The 21,389-nt window shown below is 40.8% G+C and overlaps 1 protein-coding gene across 1 annotated transcript in view; it reads left to right on the forward strand.

Moving 5' to 3' along the window:
- The window catches only part of TIMP2 (TIMP metallopeptidase inhibitor 2), a 51,794-nt gene that overhangs the window by 9,425 nt on the left and 20,980 nt on the right, over positions 1-21,389 (forward strand). The window contains 1 exon segment of the mRNA XM_073684097.1: positions 14,583-14,683. Coding sequence (XP_073540198.1) covers positions 14,583-14,683 — 101 coding nt within the window.

Below are 21,389 nucleotides of genomic sequence, written 5' to 3' on the forward strand. Positions count from 1 at the left end.
GATAAAGTCAGAAAGACAGCCCCGGGAAACAAAACACCAGGGCCTACACGTTTTCAATGGAGAACACAAGGTACAAACAAAGCTGCAGGCAACTGTAACGGAATGTGATGTATTTGATTTCTTCACACTGTTAGGCCATTGGCAGAAAAAGTCTTAAAGAAAAAAATTACAAACTTATAATGTACATTGATAGGGAAGACCTATGCCAAATGTGTGTATTTTTACAGAAAAGCATGGGCTGCTGAGGTTATAAAACAGAGAATAACCGAATAACCGTAAACCGAATGTTGTATAACAGAAGATCAAATATGAATGTGAATCAGTTCCTATTTCTATCAGCTGAGAACAGAAAATGGCAAAATGGACATAGCTTTTTAAAAGTTGGATAGTTGAAGATTAAGAAGGATGAGACTGTTGTATTTCAACATACCCAATCTTTCATTCTCGTGGTTAAGACACAATCAGTGATGTTTCACAGTGGCTTAAACATTGTAATATATTTTATCAGATAAATCCTCTTCCTTCCCAACTTATCAGACTCTTCTTCCTCTCCCTTCTGGCTCCTGCATTTGTCATCCACTCTTAAAAAAAACAGCTCAAATATGTTTGTACAGGTAAGGCACAGCTTATTGTACTCTATGGAGGGAAGATGAAGAGTGAGGAGTAGGCAGAGGAAACAGGCAGAACATTGTGCTGAGCTCTCTAGCAAGTGTTTTACCTGACACCAAAGGTTGACTCAGATCTAGACAGCTCAGCACTGCTGTTTAATTTTTTCCATGTGCTACTGTTTGTCTATATGTTCCAAAAAAACAAATGAAAATCCGGAATCCCTCTGTGTGCTGTGCTGTCTATATGAGAAATCATGGCAGCTAGTCTTCTTCCCCCAGCTCCCAATGGATTGCAAATTAGAGATATAGGCTGTAGAGGGGAAAACTGGTGAAAATGCATGTTACAGGTCATATAATGGCTAGAAATGGCTTTATTCAGCAAACACACATAGGACAATTTCCTCTGAAAAAGTACTTCAAAATACAATTCATTTAAAGAGAAAATTAATAGTGTGCAAAGGAATGGCACACCAAGAATAGGCATAAAAATCATTTTTTTTTTATGCTTTTTATATTTTTTCTCCCAAAAAATGAAATAATTACACGGCCAGCAATGTTTCAGGTGAAGTACCTTTCGTCATGCTAAAAAATGGGAATTAGTCATTTCCACACTCTATGGATCCCTAGACAGCCCTGCGATTCCATCCCTTCATAAACTGATACAAATTGATTTTTTTCTTTTTCCCTTCATACATAACCCGAAACTTTGTTATACTTCACCTTCTGATGTAATTTTTTTGGATATGAGGATATAAAAATAAAAAGCATAAAGAATGTTCCATTTACAATGACTCATTGTTTCCTATCCCTTGACCAGTTTTTTATTCATTTGCATATAGAGTCCCATTGTCCCTACTTCTGTAGCTTCAGTATAAGGCTGTTATGTGGTACAGTATCAAATGCTTTTGCGAAGTCGAGATAAATCACATCAGCAGCGTTACCAACATCCAGATTTACACTTACCTCCTCAGAAAACCCCATGTTGGTTAGACACAAATTATCTTTCATGAACTTATGCTGGTTGTCAGTTATTATATTATTCTCTGCAATATATTTTTGCAGGTCATCTCTTATAATGCCTACATTTTTTTGCACCAAACTGATATCAAATTTACCAAATTGTAGTTGCACGGTGACACTTTCTTAACCTTCTTGAGTATTAGTACCATATCAGCCATCCTCCAATCTTACGGCACTGATTCTGTTACAAGAGAGTCTAAGAAGATGAGATACCGCGATCTGTCAATTACTGAGCTAAACTCCCCCAATACCCGTGGATGAATGTCATCGGGCCCTGGGGCTTTGTCAGTATTTAATTTACTCAGATGCAATCTTTTATTCTCATGGATAAATGACAGTCAGTGATGTTTCATAGCTGCTTATTCTCCTTTTCAAATTGAAAATACATGGAGGGGAATGATTTCTGCAGGGATAAGAGACTTCCTGTTTCTTCATAGAGCAGAGAAAACAGAAGAATTAATTGAGTAGAAGGGCAAACTTAGCAATTGTAAGTACGCAGTTCTATATAATATGATGGTTGAAATATATTAAGAGGATAAATGCTTTGATGGACTGCTTCTTTAAAGTATTTACTTAAAAGAATAAATATTGCTCAAAGTAGTTTTCCTAGGCTTGCTCTATGTGAATATGACAAAATCAGCTGTTACTCACCCTCCGCAGATCTAGCTCTGCCTTATTGACTCCTATATTGACAGGCTGCAGCGGTGACTTCATAACTGCAGCTCAGGTGATCGTCACAGGCAATCACTTGGCTCAGCAGTGATTGTTGGTGCTGTATTCCCTAGTCCAGAAACATCGATTTGTTGGGCTATACCTTAATGTAGTCTGGAGCCTTTGCTTACATTTTCTAAAGCAGAATGAAGAAGTGCTATCTGATTGTAGATGTTCTTTTAAAGGGAACCTGACAGGTGATGCATGCTGCCCAAACTGTGAGCAGCATGTATCAGGCACTGGCTGAAAGATCACAGCCAGGTATGTTTATCTATGAAACACTGCTGCGTTTCAGAGGAGGACACACTGCCAGTCACTGTCAGCAGGCGGGGAGAAGTTGCCAGGGACTCGCCTTTACGACTAGTGCACAGTGCGGCTCGGTCTCTGGCAGCTATTGAAAGTGTGTTTTTTTCCTCTTAAACACCACAGCGTTTCAGAGTCAAACACACAGCTGGTGGCTGGTACATGTTGCCCACAGTTTGGGCAGCATATATCATCTGTCAGGTTCTTTTTAAAAAATTGTATCCAGTCATTTTCCCAAAGAGGCATGTAAGAGAATTTCTCTGAAAATAGTGGACCACATATGTAATTATTCTCCAGGTGGTATGCGCTCCCGGAACACAGTAGGTAGCATGCGAAGATATATAAAATAACCAAATTTTATTAGCATACAACGCGTTTTGACTCTATATGACCCTTCTTTTCAATAGCATATATAAAATCCATACACAAAATTCATATCTCATTAAAAAACTTGTATTCTTTCTTTCTCTTTTCTTCTCTCTTTTATGTATATTTATTTTATTCTTGTACTTTAAGTATTTAAATGCTATCTTTTATTTTTTAAAAACTTTAAAAAAAAAAAAACGTACATTTTTTTTTTTTTTTTTTTTTTTTAAATAGTGGAAAAGATGCTACCAAAGTTTTTCAATATGTTTTTGGAATTTGAAAGGTAATGGTAACTTTGGTAAAACTAATTTAGTTAATGAAAAATTTTATCAGATCTAAAAAAAAGAAGAATCTGAAAAAGGACCTAGTTTATCGATTAAATAGACTTTGCTCCAAATCTTGACATGCTATGTGTAGAAGCCATGGTTGTTAAATATATAAGTACCAAAAGTAGGAAATCTGGTCTTTAACTCTTGTTACCAGGGGTTTCTGGACATTTTAAACTTCTTGTAGCTGGGACTGCCTCAATTAAAATTTGTAAGATACTTTCATACCTAAATATTATCCAAAAGTATACCCTGGCAAAGTCATTCAGCGGTTTACACTCATGGGCGCCTTCATGCAATTTTTCATCGTAGTGTAATGTTTTCTAAAAAAAAAAAATGCATACAGAATTCATCTCTGTGGCCAACTTAGGCCCAACACCATTTTCTAAACATAAGAGTTCAAAATATGCAGAGTTCATAAGTTTATATTCATAAAATGGATATATCTTGACAAAATCATGCAAAAAAAATTAGATTGCAAATATAAAATGTAATATTTAGTAACGACTTTCTGGGATATATTCAGTAAGCCATGGTTAGTTCCTACCAACAGTGGAATCCGCTAGGATAGCTAATGTGCATCAGAGGCAAAGTCTGTCTTGTCTGTTCCCTCAGAAGAGCTACTGTAAAGCCAATGCTGGCTACAATAGAAAGGAATCAGAAGACAGTGCTTCATGTAATGCTTATGGGGAGGCATAGCCACTAGCAGGTCACGGTGTCTGTGCTAACTCCCATCCACTAACAAAAGCACTAATGATTTGAAAGTGAGCATCAAAGCTGGACCATGGCGGAATGGTAGAAGGAGCCTGGACTGATGAAGCACATTTTCTCTTAAAAATGGCAAAGAGTTTATTGTGTAGACTTGTCTGCCAATGTCCCATTAGTTCAGTTGAGCTTCTGTGGGATATGCTGGAAAAACAGGTCTAATGTGGGATATCCTACTTCTCAGCTTTACAGGACACCTTCAGAGGTCTGTAGATTCCATGCTTCGACAGGTCAGAGCCAGTTGGCTGCATGATCGGACCTACACACTTATTAGGCCGGTGGTTTAATGTTATGGCTATAAATGGGGTGACTTGTATTTTTAACTCTTCATGCTGTGGTTGGTAATGGGCTAACTTTATGGTACTTGGTAATACCCTACAAAGCTTGTCAGACGACACGGATAGAAATCAGCAGCAATTATCACAAAAAGATTTTTCTTGATCGGAAGGCAAGAAATCCACAGCATCTTCTCCTTTAAATAACCCACTAGGCCTGCTGGCAGTCACAGGGGCTTATGGGCATAGAAATCCTTTTCACCTGAATTCTGGGGCAAAACTTTTTGAACGGAAACAACATTTCTACGGCAGGCCTGGCACGCTTCGCCAATGTTTTAAAACGTGAACGGAGATTAATTGAATTGGTGCTTGTGTAAGGCCCTCGTACAAGAGTTAAAGCAAACTGCATGGGGTCATTACCCCATACAGTTGTATTCTGTGTACATGGGAGGTGTGCACAGAATGACAACAATGATTTTAAGGCCTGCAGAAATAATCAATGCTTTTTGCTCGTTCAGTGGTTTATCACTGCCATGTTTACATGGGCCAATGATTGGGAATGAGCAATTTTACAAACCTGTGTAGAGGGATTTTTAGATGATTTCCCTTCATAGCAGATTGGATTGTGCCTTATGATTTCTTGCAATTTCCTTTGGATGAATAGAGGAAAACAAAGTTCTAGTATTTACCATTTCCCGCCATCCACATTCTCTCTATTACCCGGTTTGAACTTGATAGTCCGAAGTCTTTTTTTCAACCATACTATGTAACTACTTTGTAACTATGTAATTTTCTTATAAAGGAAAGGCTTCCCGGTGCTGTTCAGTTCAACAGTATGTTGTGTATTTTCAATGATGCCTTGTTTTCCAGCCTGAAACTTAAATATATTTCTCAGGAAGCATACAGACCACATTGTGGCTAGGAGGGATAGCAGCTCATTCTGAGCGTCAGCATTGGCTCCCAACAGAGAGCGTGCCAAAAAGTTCACCTACCCCCATCTCTACAAACAAGTACGTTTCTTATTGCCCATCTCTGTGTCAAAAACTTCCATACGATCAGACATCAGACCTTTCTTTTCTTACTTTTTACTTTTTCTTTAGGGTTTGTTCCAAATTGGCAAGTTATCAATAATCCATAGAATAGTGATAATTTACTACTTAATCCATAGAATAGTAGTAACTTTCAACTATTGATTGTTAGGGGTCCGACCTTTGGGACCCCCATCAATTCCACATAGACCCATCTGAATGGCGCAGAGGTCATTGCACACCATTGTTATGTTCTTTATGAATGGGACTGCTGGAGATAGATAAATATAAGCCAACCAATAATGAAAAACCATTGGCTTTGTGTGTAGATGAGTAATTAGACTTAAATATTTATTGACAATAACCTCTTTTCTTAGGGCTCATATGCTCATTTTTTCTAGTGAGACTTCAAGAGTTTGTTTTATTTTTTTAAATAAATCACTAGTACACATGAAAATAAGCAACTTTGTAATATATCTTAGCAGAGAAATTAGCTTTTTTCTCCATATTCTCCATTCTGTAAGTCTGTAGAAATCAATTTTTTCCATGGACTCATTGACTTGCATGGCCGAGTGCGATCCGATTTTTGGATGCTAATCGAGCATGCTGCGATTTTATTTTTTTTTTGCAGATAGACTCAGTCCAAGGAAAAAAAATCGGACATGTGCATGGCCCCATAGAATAACATTGGTCCATGTGCGATCCAGTATTTTGACAGATCACACTGACACCGAAAATACGGTCATCTGCACCAGCCCTAATGATAGGTCATCAATATCATATCAATAGGGGTCTGACACCTGACAACCCCACGATTCAGTTCTTATTTTCGGCACCGGATGTAAGTAGGCAGTTGTAGTAGCTGAATAGCACAATTGTGTAGTGGCCTCTGCCAGGTAGTGCAGATCCCCCCTGTTCAAATTAAAAGTATTGAATCTGCAGTACTTGGCAGTGGCCACTACACCAATATGATTATCAATATAAAAATAGTGGAGCAATAGCTTGTAAAAGCCGAACAGTGCAAAATTTTTGATAAAAGCCAACTGCAAAATGATTCTAAGCCAATTCATCCATTTAAGTCAAATAAAATCCCCAAAGGTGTTCATATCCTTCTAATACTGGTAATAATTAGCTTAGTGTGCAAGTTAGGCTAGGTTCACACATCCTTGTGATTGTTGCCATCCCAGAGAAATGGACAATTTTTTTTCTCAGATGTGCACATGTGTGGGGTGCATGCACATGTGTCCAGCAGTTATTTCATGGACAATGAATTAACACCCATCTCTCTTCACACAGGTATAACATCTCTGCTTGCTGTATCTATATCATCTGCTGCATTCTCATCTTGAAACAAATTCATGGTATAACATCTCTGCTTGCTGTATCTCTGCTATATGTTATCTGTTGCATTCTATTCAATACTCACTGATATATCTGTCATTCCCTCATTGTAGACTTTATCTGATGATGAAAGGTATGATTTAGTGTAGATGGGAGTCATAGTGTTAGATCTGGTCTTTGATCAGCTATTCATCCCCTGGTGTGCTCACCAGCTGCTAATTTATCCTAAAGCAGCTCCCACAATCCCCCTTACCTGATCCTCTAGTCATCCCTAAAAATCTAGATACATCATAAGGGGTGCACGTGTCCTCTTAAGTAAAATGTCCTAGTCAACAAGTGTCCAGCAATTATTTAAGTGGCAGTTAGTCAGGGCAGTAGTCAGGTAACCCACACTTTGTACTTTTTTTTTTTAACTACGTACTTTATTTCTACTTCCATGTTCCTGTGTGCTTTTGTCATCCACATTCACCGCCCCATCCCCCCCTCCATCACCACTCATCCACATCTGCCTCTCTCGCCTTCTCTCCCCTATGTACAGCTCCCATGCTCTTTTCAACTTAGTGCAAAATCTCAGCCCATCTTGTCCAAAGATACTGCACAAGAAACCATGTCACAAATCCAAAATCTATTTGCTCTTTCTCTTTTTACTGCGTCTACTTATTTCAGGGGATGTCTCATCTAACCCCGGTCCTCCCTCCACCAACTTCAATCCCTCTCACACCTCACATCGTAAGCCTGCTAACTTTATTAACATCTGTTGTACTCCTTCATCTCCCTCTTTTAGTTGTGCACTCTGGAATCCACGGATTCTATGCAACATGCTTCCTTTCCTACACAACTACTTTCTGACCAACGCTCTCAATCTGCTGGCCCTCACTGAAACCTGGATTCAGGAATCTGCCACTGTCTCACCTGCCACTATTTCTCATTGCGACTTATTTTTCCCACTCCCGAGACCCACAAACAGGCTTGGTGGTGGAGTCCGCTTACTCTTGCCCCCACAATGCACTTTCCAGGTCATCCCCCCAGTTCTATCACTTTCATTCCCTTCTTTTTAGGTCCACACCATCAGGCTCATTCATCCGCTCTCCCTCAGAGTAGCGGTCGTATACCGTCCCCCAGGCTCACCCACCCAGTTCCTCGACAATTTTTTTGCTTGGCTGCCGCACTTCATGTCCTCAGAATTACCAGTCCGTATCCTGGGAGACTTCAACATCCCCATAGCCTCTCACAGCTTTCAACCTATGAGCCACACAAAGACGGTAACAACTTTGATCTGGTCTTTGTCTGCCTCTGTTCAATCTCCTACCTAGATAACTCTCCCCCCCCCCCACCCTCTCTGACCATCTGACCACAACATTCTCTCCTTCATGCTCACAAATCTTCGCCCACCCCAGCACACTCCTACCTATCACACATTCAGAAATCTACAAGCCATAAACCCCAGGGCTGTGGAGTCGGTAAGCCAAACCTCCGACTCGTCAATTTCTATAACACCGACTCCCTCATACATGGCTCATGTTTAAGTGATGCATTAACTGTAGCACAGATTAATCTCAGCTAAAAGTCTAGACCCTTAGATCAGGAATAGGACATTTCATAACTTTCCCAAATTCTTATGAAAAAATATTCCCCACAAACTGCATTGAACTACTGTACCCAATTTATTATATATTTTAGGAGTCGGAGTTGGTCCATTTTATTGCGACTCTACCAAAGTGGGCGCCGACTCCACGACTCTGACTCCACAGCCCTGATTAACCCTCCCTACACTCATCACTGTTCCCACTCTCCTCTTTTTCTTGTCCTAATCAAGATGTATATCACTACAACGATGCTCTCAGAAGCACCCAGAACCAAGTAGCGCCCTCACCATCCTAACCTCCAAACATAGATTAAAACAGCCTTGGCTCACAACGCAAACTCGATTTCTCCAGCGATGCTTTAGGAGTGCTGAGCGCCTATGGAGGAAAACTCGCACACCAGAAAACTTTATCCACTATAAATTTATGTTAAGAACCTATAACTCTGCCCTTCACCTCGCCAAACAGACCTGTTTCACCACCCTCATCTCCTCACTATCCAACAACCCCAAAAAAACCTCTTCAACACCTTTCACTGCCGCCACAGTCCTAAAGCGCAGGACTCTATCACAGACATTTGTGCTGATGATCTGGCATTACAGAGAAAATAGAAAATATCCATCAGGAAATCAGCTCCCAGCCACCAAGTGCCATGACTCCAATCCCTCCCCACATCTCCTCTGGCTCACTGTCCACATTTAACCCAGTCACAGAAGAAGTCTCCAGGCTCGTGTCTTCTCGTCTTATTACATGCACTGTTTATCCCATTCCCTCACACTTACTCCAGCCTCTCTCTCCAGTCGTCACTACTCACCTAACTAAAATCTTCAATCTCTCCCTCTATTCTGGTATCTTCCCCTCCTCCTTCAAACACTCTATTATCACTCCCTTATTAAAAAAAACCCCTCTCTTGACCCATCCTGCACAAATAACTACAAAACAGCCTCCAATCTCCCCTTCGTCTCTAAACTCTTGGAGCGCATGGTCTACTCCTGCCTTACCCGTTACCTTTCCACTCACTTTCTTCAAGATCCATCAGTCTGGCTTCTGCCCCCTACATTCTACAGACACTGCACTCATCAAAGTGATCAATGACCTTTTGACAGCAAAATGTAAAGGTGACTTCTCTCTGCTCATTCTTCTTGACTTCTCTGCAGCTTTCGACACTGTTGACCACCATCTCCTACTCTCTATGCTCCACTCAATCGGCATAAAGGACACCGCTCTCTCCTTGTTCTCCTCCTATCTTTCTGACCACTCTTTCAGTGTATCGTTTGCTGGCTCCACTTTTTCTCCTCTTCCTCTCACTATTGGGGTACCTCAAGATTCAGTCCTTGGTCCTCTTCTCTCTCTCTACACGGCCCCAATTGGACAGACCATCAGCAAATTTGGCTTTCAGTACCATCTTTATGCTGATGACACACAACTACACACTTCATCCACTGAAATACCCCTTCTGTACTATAGAACACCAGTGACTGTCTGTCCGCAGTTTCCGGCATCATGTCTGCTCTCTATCTGAAGCTCAACCTTTCCAAAACTGAACAAATTCTTCTCCCAACTTCTACTAACCGCCCCAAATCTGACACATCTCCTTCTCCGTGTGTGGCACCACAATAACGCTGAGCCAGAAGGCGCGCTGTCTGGGTGTTAAGTTTGACACCAATCTTACCTTCACCTCCCATATTTAATCTCTTGCCCGATCTTGTCGCTTGCTCCTGAAGAACATCTCTAGAATCCGCCCCTTTCTCACCATGGAAACAACAAAAACCCTCACTGTTGCCCTGATCCACTCCCGCCTTGACTACTGTAATTCTCTATTAATTGGCCTCCCCCTCAGTCGACTTTCTCCTCTCCAGTCCATCCTTAATGCAGCAGCCAGGGTCATCTATCTGACTAATCGTTACTCGAACGCTTCTGCTCTGTGCCAGTCATTGCACTCGTTGCCCTTACATTATAGGATCTAATTTAAGTTGCTTGTTCTCACCCACAAAGCTCTCCACAGTGCAGCACCCCCCTACATCTCCTCCCTCATTTCTGTTTATCGGCCTACCCGTTCTCTGCGCTCCGCAAGCGACTTTCGACTAACATCCTCCCACTCCCTGCTCCAAGACTTCTCCCGAGCTGCACCTATTCTTTGGAATCCTCTACCCCAAGAAATTAGGACGAACCACAATTTACACCCTGTCTAGGGCGGCTTATCACGTTCCCTAATCAAAGTCCTTTTTATATATAGCCCATTCACTATTTCCCTGAAAATAATTCTCCATCAAACTCCACCGCATCCAAAAGCACTACAAATATTGGCTGGTGACTAGCTCATGCAGCCTTTATCCATCCCCCATTCCCTCAAGATGGCTGGACCATCATTGTAAATAAGCCTCTGTATTTTGTGCCACCCCCACTTCATTGTAGATTGTAAGCTCTTACGAGCAGTGTCGTCATTATTTTTGCTTTAATTATTGTATTATCTTTTACTTTGGTACTTATGACTGTTGTATATGAACCTCTGCATTGTAAGGCGCTGTGGAATATGTTGGCGCTATATAAATAAAGATTATTATTAGATTTCATACGACTTGCATTCTAGATGCTTCCCAGTTGCATCAGTTTTTGTTTCATCCTTTTTTACTGAAACAGTTAGATTTTCTGAACTTTTTTTTATCCATTGACTCTTAATAATGGATCAGTTAAAAACGGATGAAGCTCTGATGTAACTCTGACCAAGGCTAGGCTCACTCGACCGTTTGCTCTCCATCTCAGAAAATCGGTTTGATTATGGCAATCAGACTGATCAGAGTTTGTTGAAAATGGGATAAGATTTTCTCGGAGGAGGAGTGGAAAAAAAGAAAAAGTCTACACCTTCTCTATTATGTCAGTCCATGAAAATTAGACCACACTTGGATGTCATCCGAATGGGGTCCAGTTTTTTTCACGGACCCATAGACTTGAATGGGCGACTGCCATCCAATTATGGGAGGCAAATCGTGCATGCTGCGATTTTTTTTTTCCACGGACCACTCCTTCTGAAGAAGAAATCGGACATGTGCATTGCCCCATAGATTAACATGGGTACGAGTGCGATCCGTCAAAACCACGGATAGCATTCGTCATCTGCACGAGCCCTTACAAAGTATGTCTTCCTATTTTCATCTGTCTCACTTTCCATAGACTTTAATTGCTGAGTCTAATTCACACTCTCATAGACCGTAGACACCCTTTTTTAAAACTGATAAGTGTACAAGTCACAAATTTAATTTGGCCTAAATTACAGGGACCAGCTCCCTGATTGCAAACATCTATGCTTGACTCAGAAACGCTGCAGCTTTTAAAAAACATACGGTAGTTTATGAAAAAGCATGAAACGTGGAGACTAGTCATCTGGGTGGCTCCCTGCCGACTCCTACGTGCTCAGCTTAATCTTGTGACAAGTTCTCTTTAGTCATTGGTTGTTTGCCAAATAGGAAGTTACTGTATAGTGTAGAAATTGACTGTATTGGTATACTGAGAAGATTTCCACAGCGAAATGTAACTGAAATATTTCCACATATACAGGTCCCCTCACTTGCTTATTTTAGTTTGCATGAGGTTCTGTAAGGCAATTAAATTAAAGAAGGAAAGTCTGAAGTCTCCCTAGGCGACTGTAGATTGTCAAATCATGACAGTGTCCAATATGCACACTATCACAAATCCCCTTATTCCCTTGTGAGTAGGCGGTCTATGCGATTTGCATACTTGCGGTCATGAGACGACTAGTCTCATTCAACTTCTCTTAATTCACGTCTTAGAAATCCACCACATCTTTGGTTCTGATGCTTCCCTCGTCATCCAACAGTTTCTGGACTCCCTGCTCTGTCTGAACTGGTATGTGATTGCTGCATCCAATCATTGGCTGCAGTGGGGGCCAATAAATCACCACTACAGGCAGGCATAAAGAAAGTGAGAATCCCGGGTGATGTGTGTGCTCTGTATGGGAGACATCATGGTAGCTAGTCTCCAACCACTATCTCAGAGACCACTGAAAATCAAAATAGAGCATATTGAGGGGGGAACTAGTGGAGATGCAGGATAAGTCATATAATACGGTTAAGTCATATAATGACCAGAAATAGAATTGTTCCTCATGTACACATACAGGACAGCATCTCCTGATAAGGCACCTAAAGCTACAAGTGTGCTGGAAGGGGTTTTTCTCAAGTTGTATTTTGAGCAGTACACAGCTCTCCAGTCTTGCACTTACATGTTTTTAGAGGGAACGGGAACTCCTCCTTGAGTGACAGTTCTTGTTCAGTAGGTTCTTCATACTGCTGAGCTACTGAATGCTACTATGTCACAGTTTGTCAGTGCTTGTTCTGAAGTCTAAATTGTTATTACTATGTTTGCATTTAGAGATAACAGGAGATTGAACAATCATTTGACTTTCGTGTGAGCAGTAATTAGGAGAACTTATTTAGAAAATGATGTCGGCTGATGGTTTTGCAGGACTGATAACAGCAGCTCAGTCAGGAACTGAGAGGAAGGTGGGAGGTGAGCAGCTAACTGCTGTATATAAATCAGTGGGTTGGAGAGAGGTGGCTGGGAGCAAAGTTATCACCTAGGCCTGGAATGTAACTACTGGGCATAGTCGGACAGGTTCTGGTGATTGCTTTTCTTGGCAACAAACTGTACACTGAGTAAGCTAAAAGCTTGCAGAAGAATGGCAGCAGGGAGAAAAAGCAAGTCATTTGCAAATTTGCTTATTTTCATTCTGTCTTACAAGCTATACCAATTTCACAAAATGAAAATACCCCTCTAAGGGTTATTCCCAACTTTAGAAGTTATTCTTAGAAAGCACTGAGCTCTTGTACTTGGCTATCTCTAGTAGACCCATACAGAATGAATAGAGCAGCGGTGAGCATATCTGACTACTGCTCCTTTCAGATGGGACATTTCAGAGCCCCATTCTCAGGATCAACTCTGCTGTGGATAGGTAATAAATTCTGAAGATGGCATACATTTGACTATCAATTATCCATTAGTTAAGGAAACAGTGACTGTGAAGAGAGAAGCGCACCATATGGTAAAACCCTAATATAGCAGACAGTAAAAACAATAGTTTTGCTCACCTTGGGTGGTTGTGTGAAGACACAACTGCTATAAAGATTTAGATAACCAGCTGCCGCTGCCTCGTAGGCTGGGCTGGTTTTTTACACTTGATAAAGATACCAGTACGGTATTGAAACGTGTAGTGGATAATAAAGAACCTTCTAAGAATATCGCAGCAAGAGACTTCTTTCCAGCAACGCAGCCAATTTTTTAACGTGTTTCTATCCTGTTTTTGATAATTATCCATTAGTAGTATATCGGAAACTGGAAACCATTTTATCAAGAAAACTTTCTGGACATTTGTTTTGTAAATAATTTGTATCGTGCTGCAAACAAAACAAACACAAGCTACCATCATATTACAACAGTCCTATCAACATGAACAATGTGCACAGACAATGCTTTTATAGCAAAGAGATGTAAATGGAAAGTTGTAGTAATCAAGCTTCAGTTTACAATGATGGTACAAGTGTGTCACATTTATTACCCTTATTGCATCTAAATCTTCTGGCGCCCAACCCCCTTCCTCATCTTCACTGTGTTTCTCCTCTCTTCCATCATGAATTTTGCACTAGCTCTGGCTCTGTTGCTTTGGTTTTGGCTTGGAAAGTGCAGAGTAGCAGTTCCCTCCACAAAGCTTCTCTGTTTCCAACAAATCCTCTCTGAGTTTGGATGCATTTTTGTCTAATGATTCAGCAGCACGAGAGGAAAAGATCTGGATCTTACCGTGACCCATAGCCATCATTTGTCTCTACCACCCACTACTGCCGATGATTTCTTTGCTTTTATTAATGTCTTCCTACACACCTTGACTAAACTCATTTTTCTAAATGTCATCTTCTTTAAAGTTATGGAAGAATCAATAGAAATGTTTAAAGCAAGATCATGTTACTGAAAGCTGCAGCTTGTAAGATGGTAATGCACTTAACTGTTGTCATATGATTCACCTGAAATACTTCAGTGCCTTTCTCACTAGGAAATAACTCATCACTGTCTGCAAAAGCGTTTAGGCATGGGCTAAACTTCACTTTATGAAGATTGTAGTATATAATGGCAAATTAATTTCCTTTCAAAATGCAACTGTGGTTTCTTTTGTGTAGTATTCATGAAAAACTTGAGTATGGGCATGTATGCCATTGTGATTTTAATGTTTTCTTCTCTTTACACACAGTGATCAGAGCAAAGGCCATTGTGGGAAAAGAGGTTGACAGCGGGAATGATGTCTATGGAAATCCCATCAAAAGAATCCAGTATGAAATCAAACAAATTAAGGTAGGAAGTGTAACTTCAGCTGTTCACATACTCCACGTGTCATGGCAGATGGGCATTTTTGACTATGTAGCTTATTGGCTACATCTTGAGAATAAGAATACTTCCTGTAGTGCTTGTGTATAATCAAATGCAGTGGTCCGCATCCTTATTTACCTGGAGAGCAACATTCAGCACTTACAGAGGTTTGCTAGCCACATCCAGACCTCTCTCTTCTCCAAATTAGTGACATCCTGCTCCCACCCCCCTTTCAGAAGTTGTCCACTACTTGGACAACCCCTTCTCATACCCCACACTTGGCCTGGATAAAATAAAAAAGCTTATACTTGCCTCCCGTGCCGACGTCGTATAAGCTTTTTAATTTTATCAGCGCCAAACATTTTGATCAAGAAGGTGTTGTCCTAGTAGACAACCCCTTTAACCCCTTAATGGCCCAGGGCGTATTAGTACGCCCCAGGCCATCACCACCGGTTGAGTGAGAGCATCGGCGGTGAGCCCCCCTTTTGCCCCATTCAAAATAAAATAATAAAAAAAAACACATACACATATTTGGTATGTCCGAGTTCAGAATCGCCCGATCTATCAATCTAAAAAAATAATACGATCGGTAAACAGCGTAACGAGAAAAAAATTCCAAACGCCAGAATTACTTTTTTTTGGTCGCAATAAAATGCAATAACGGGCGATCAAAACATTGTATCTACCCCAAGATGGTATCAATAAAGACGTCAGCCCGGCGCGCAAAAAATAAGCCCTCACCCGGGCCCAGATCACGAAAAATGGAGACGCTACGGGTCTCGTAACATGGCACCATTTTTTTTATTTTTTTTTAGCAAACTTTGGATTTCACCACTTAAATAAAATAGAACCTATACATTTTTGTTGTCTATGAACTCTTAATGACCTGGAGAATAATGATGGCAGGTCAGTTTTAGCAATCGGTGAACGTGGTAAAAAAAGGACCCAAAAAACAACTGTGGAATTGCATTTTTTTTGCAATTTCACTGCACTTGGAATTTTTTTCCCGTTTTCCAGTACACAATATGTAAAACTAGTAATGGCGTTTAAAAGTACAACTCGTCCCACAAAAAATAAGCCCTCACACGGCCATATTGCCCAAAAATTAAAAATGCTACGGCTCTGGGAACAAGGGGAGCAAAAAACGAAAATGCAAAAACGGAAAATCCCAGGTCGCGAAGGGGTTAAAGTAGCTTCAAGCATTTTCTCTGACTTTCAGTGTCCTAGTTTCTCCAGATTACTATTCTTAAAATATATCTAAAGCCCCAAGGCTGGTATATATGCATCCACATCTGCTTTTCTGTGTGGAGCGACTTATAAGTCACCATCTGGAGACCTGCCCTTCATAGCTGTTTACTAGACCTGGTGCAAATGCAACAAGCTGACAGACAGCTGGGAGCCACAGATCATAAGCCCATGAGCCACAGGTGGGGACGGACCCCTGGTCTAATGTGCATGTTAATTTCTCGTTATTCTTGAAATTTTTGCTTTCTGCGAGTGTATAGGGGTATTCAGAGGCTTATATCCTAGAGATATGTCTGCTACAGTGTATCCAGACTAGAGAATCCTCTTGGAGTTGAACAGATAAATTGTATTAAACTACAGTATTGGGACAGGAGAAAGAATGATGCTACTGATATATTAAGTTTAGGCCTCATTCACATTTAAATGGTGTAATTTTCTGAGCCCTGCGTCGGGCTATTTAAATGTCTCTAACCTCTTAAATGCTGCTGTCCACCTCTGATAAACAGTACCGTTAGGTGCTAACGTGCGTCACATGTCAACACATAATCACTGTTGTCAGAGGCTAGCCCCTATCTCTGTTGTTAAAGGCACGTGTCGGCTGTATAACTCAGCCAGCACCTGCCCTTTGTGGAGCCGCACCAGTTCCTGAGTCCACTCCATTCCACCGCATTCGCTTCATGACGTAATAATATGCTGTGGTGCAGGAAGGGGTTAAAGTATGTTGCTGGTTGAATGACCATTGTAATGACGTCACGTTTGAATCAATATCTGCCTTCATAGTCATAAATGTTCAGTGAAGCCAAGCCACAAACGAGCACCTTTCTTGGAATAGTCTTTCATCCAAATTTAGGATGTAAAAAGATCAAACCCTGCATTTCAGATGAGGACGGTTGGCTAAAAACGATCACACGCTCTTATGTTTTTACTGGACAAACGATCTTTTAATTTCGTTTAAATCATTCCTATTTATGAGCTTTCATCTAACGTCTGTGGATACAAAATGAATAAGGAACAATAAAATTCAATAAGTCAATAACAGGAAGGCATGTACAATCATAAATGCCAGTCACTACATGAAAGTTCAATATGGCAAGATACATATATATATACACAGTACAGACCAAAAGTTTGGACACACCTCATTTAAAGATTTTTCTGTATTTTCTTGACTATGAAAATTGTACATTCACACTGAAGGCATCAAAACTATGAATTAACACATGTGGAATTATATACTTAACAAAAAAGTGTGAAACAACTGAAAATATCTCTTATATTCTAGGTTCTTCAAAGTAGCCACCTTTTGCTTTGATGACTGCTTTGCACACTCTTGGCATTCTCTTGATGAGCTTCAAGAGGTAGTCAACGGAAATGGTCTTCCAACAATCTTGAAGGAGTTCCCAGAGATGCTAGGCACTTGTTGGCCCTTTTGCCTTCACTCTGCGGTCCAGCTCACCCCAAACCATCTCGACTGGGTTCAGGTCTGGTGACTGTGGAGGCCAGGTCATCTGGCGTAGCACCCCATCACTCTCCTTCTTGGTCAAATAGCCCTTACACAGCCTGGAGGTGTGTTTGGGGTCAATGTCCTGTTGAAAAATAAATGATGGTCCAACTAAACGAAAACCGGATGGAATAGCATGCCCCTGCAAGATGCTGTGGTAGCCATGCTGGTTCAGTATGCCTTCAATTTTGAATAAATCCTCATCAGTGTCACCAGCAAAGCACCCCCACACCATCACACCTCCTCCTCCATGCTTCACGGTGGAAACCAGACATGTAGAGTCCATCCGTTCACCTTTTCTGCGTCCCACAAAGACAAGGTGGTTGGAACCAAAGATCTCAAATTTGGACTCATCAGACCAAAACACAGATTTCCACTGGTCTAATGTCCATTCCTTGTGTTCTTTAGCCCAAACCAGTCTCTTCTGCTTGTTGCCTGTCCTTAGCAGTGGTTTCCAAGCAGCTATTTTACCATGAAGGCCTGCTGCACAAAGTCTCCTCTTAACAGTTGTTGTAGAGATGTGTCTGCTGCTAGAACTCTGTGGGGCATTGACCTGGTCTCTAATCTGAGCTGCTGTTAACCACTTCGCACCAGAGCCTGTTTTTGACCGGGCCAATTTTTTCAATTCTGACCACTGTCACTTTATGAAGCAATTACTCTGGAACGCTTCAACGGATCCCCCTGATTCTGAGATTGTTTTTTCGTGACATATTGTACTTCATGATAGTGGTAAAATTTCTTTGATATCACATGCGTTTATTTGTGAAAAAATCGGAAATTTGGCGAAAATTTTGAAAATTTTGCAATTTTCAAACTTTGAATTTTCATGCCCTTAAATTAGAGAGATATGTCACACAAAATACTTAATAAATAACATTTCCCACGTGTCTACTTTACATCAGCACAATTTTGGAACCAAAATTTTTTTTTGTTAGGGAGCTATAAGGGTTAAAAGTTGACCAGCGATTTCTCATTTTTCCAACAAAATTTACAAAAACATTTTTTTAGGGACCACATCATATTTGAAGTCACTTTGAGGGGTCTTTATGACAGAAAATACCCAAAAGTGACACCGTTCTAAAAAATGCACCCCTCAAGGTGCTCAAAACCACATTGAAGAACTTTATTAACCCTTCAGGTGCTTCACAGGAATTTTTGGAATGTGGAAGAAAAAAATTAACATTTAACTTTTTTCACAAAAATGTTACTTTAGACCCAATTTTTTTTATTTTCACAGGGGTAACAGGAAAAAATGGACCCCAAAATTTTTTGTGCAATTTCTCTTGAGCGTGCTGATACCCCATATGTGAGGGAAAACCACTGTTTGGGCGCACGGCAGGGCTCGGAAAGAAAGGAGCGCCATTAGACTTTTTGAATGTAAAATTTGTCTGAATAATTAGCAGACACCATGTTGCATTTGGAGAGCTCCTGATGTGACTAAACAGTGGAAACCCCCGACAAGTGACACCATTTTGGAAACTAGACCCCTTAGGGAACATATCTAGATGTGTGGTGAGCACCTTGAACCCCAAGGTGCTTCACAGAAGTTTATAATATTGAGCTGTAAAAATAAAATTTTCACATTTTTCCCACAAAAACGTTTTTCATCCCTTAATTTTGCATTATCATAAGGGTAATAGGATAAATTGCACCATGAAATTTGTTGTGCAATTGCTCCTGAACACGCCGATACCCCATATGTGGGGGAAAACCACTGTTTGGGCGCACGGCAGGGTTTGGAAGGGAAGGAGCGCCATTTGACTTTTTGAATGTAAAATTTGTCTGAATAATTAGCAGACGCCATGTTGTGTTTGGAGAGCCCCTGATGTTCCTAAACAGTGGAAACCCCCACAAGTGACACAATTTTGGAAACTAGACCCCTTAGGGAACTTATCTAGATGTGTGGTGAGCACCTTGAACCCCAACGTGCTTCACAGAAGTTTATAATAATCAGCTGTAAAAATAAAATTTTCACATTTTTCCCGCAAAAACGTTTTTCATCCCTTAATTTTGCATTATCATAAGGGTAATAGGATAAATTGCACCATGAAATTTGTTGTGCAATTTCTCCTGAACACGCCGATACCCCATATGTGGAGGCAAACCACTGTTTGGGCGCACGGCAGGGCTCGGAAGGGAAGGAGCGCCATTTGACTTTTTGAATGTAAAATTTGTTTGAATAATTAGCGGATGCCATGTTGCATTTGGGGAGCCCCTGATGTGCCTAAACAGTGGAAACCCCCCACAAGTGACACCATTTTGGAAACTAGACCCCTTAGGGAACTTATCTAGATGTGTGATGAGCACCTTGAACCCCCAGCTGCTTCACAGAAGTTTATAATATTGAGCCATAAAAATAAAATGTTCACATTTTTCCCACAAAAAATGTTTTCCTTTCCCTAATTTTGTACTATCATAAGGGTAACAGGATAAATTGCACCATGAAATTTGTTGTTCAATTTCTCCTGAACACGCCGATACCCCATATATGGGGGAAAACCACTGCTTTGGTGTACGGCAGGGTTCGGAAGAGAAAGGAGCGCTATGTTGGCTGGGATAGGCAGCAGACACCATGTCACATTTGAAGAGTCGCTGACATGCCGAAACAGCAGAAACCCCCACAAGTGACCCCATTTTGTAAACTACACCTCTCAAGGAATTCATCTAGGGAAGTAGTGAGTATTTTTTAATTTTTAAATTTATACCATTGGGCAGTGAAAAAAGCATAATTATATTTTTACCACAAAAAAATGTTTTACCCTCAGATTTTCCATTTTCACACAGGGCAATGGGTAAAAATGGTGCCGAAATGTGTCACACAATTTCTTCTAAAAGTGGCAATACCCCATATGTGGCTGTATCGTACCGCTCAGCCATATGGCGAGATCTGGGGGGGACGGAGTGCTATTTGACAATTGGAGAACAAATTATTGTAGAATAGGCATTTGGATTTGGGAGCACAAAATTTTTTGAATTTCTTTTGGGGGGCAAGGGCCATTTCGCTTTTCCAGAGCCTTTCTGCTACCAGTAACTTGGAAGTCCCTTATATTTTTAACAGATGACGGACCTGAGTGGGGACTAGCTTTTTTTGAGGACTGAGTTGAAGCTTTTATTGGGAACATTTTACGTAACATTTATCCGGCGCTCTAGGCTGAGCACTTAAATCGGGGTTTCCATCTAAATTTCCAAGTGATGTAATTCAGATGAAACCCCTGCGGGATCCATTCACTGTAATGAGGCAGCAGAGTTACTCTGGACTCCGTCTGGCCTCTGTTTAGTGGTGTCCTTTTTTTTCAGAAGTGCACAAAACTGTGGCCAACCGCACTTTTATGCACGCCTAAAACAAATGACACCGTGGGATCACAGGCCAGACGGCATCCACAGTGGCCTATATCTGCCTCATTACAGGGAATCTTCCGTCATGGGTTCCGGCTGAATCACGTATTTCAGAGATTTACACGGAAACTCTGGTGTAAGCGCAGAGCGCAGGATAAATGTGTGCCGAGCCATACTGCCATCTTTGGGAGACATAATAAACAAATCAGTAGCAGGTGAAGAATTGGTTTTATTTATTTTTTACGCCGTTCCTAGTGTGATATAACTGATTAGATTACTTTATTCTTCGGGTCGGTGCGATTACAGAGATACCAGATTTATAACGGGTTTTTATGACTGACAGCTGTCACACACTAAGAGGCGCTTTTTTTTGCAAAATCTAGTTTTTGCATCGCCATATTTTGAGAGCTATAATTTTTCCATATTTCGGCCGACAGAGTCATGTGATGGCTTGTTTTTTGCGGGACGAGTTGACATTTTTATTGGTACCATTTGTGGGTACGTGACATTTTTTGATCGCTTTCTATTCCGTTTTTTGGGAGGTAAAATTAACAAAAAACAACAATTCAGGAATTGTTTTTTGAGGTTTTTTTTTATGACGTTCTGCGT

Source organism: Phyllobates terribilis, unplaced genomic scaffold (assembly GCF_046119375.1).
Source record: "Phyllobates terribilis strain yellow unplaced genomic scaffold, ASM4611937v1 Scaffold_5__5_contigs__length_657084704, whole genome shotgun sequence".
Classification (NCBI taxonomy): domain Eukaryota; kingdom Metazoa; phylum Chordata; class Amphibia; order Anura; family Dendrobatidae; genus Phyllobates; species Phyllobates terribilis.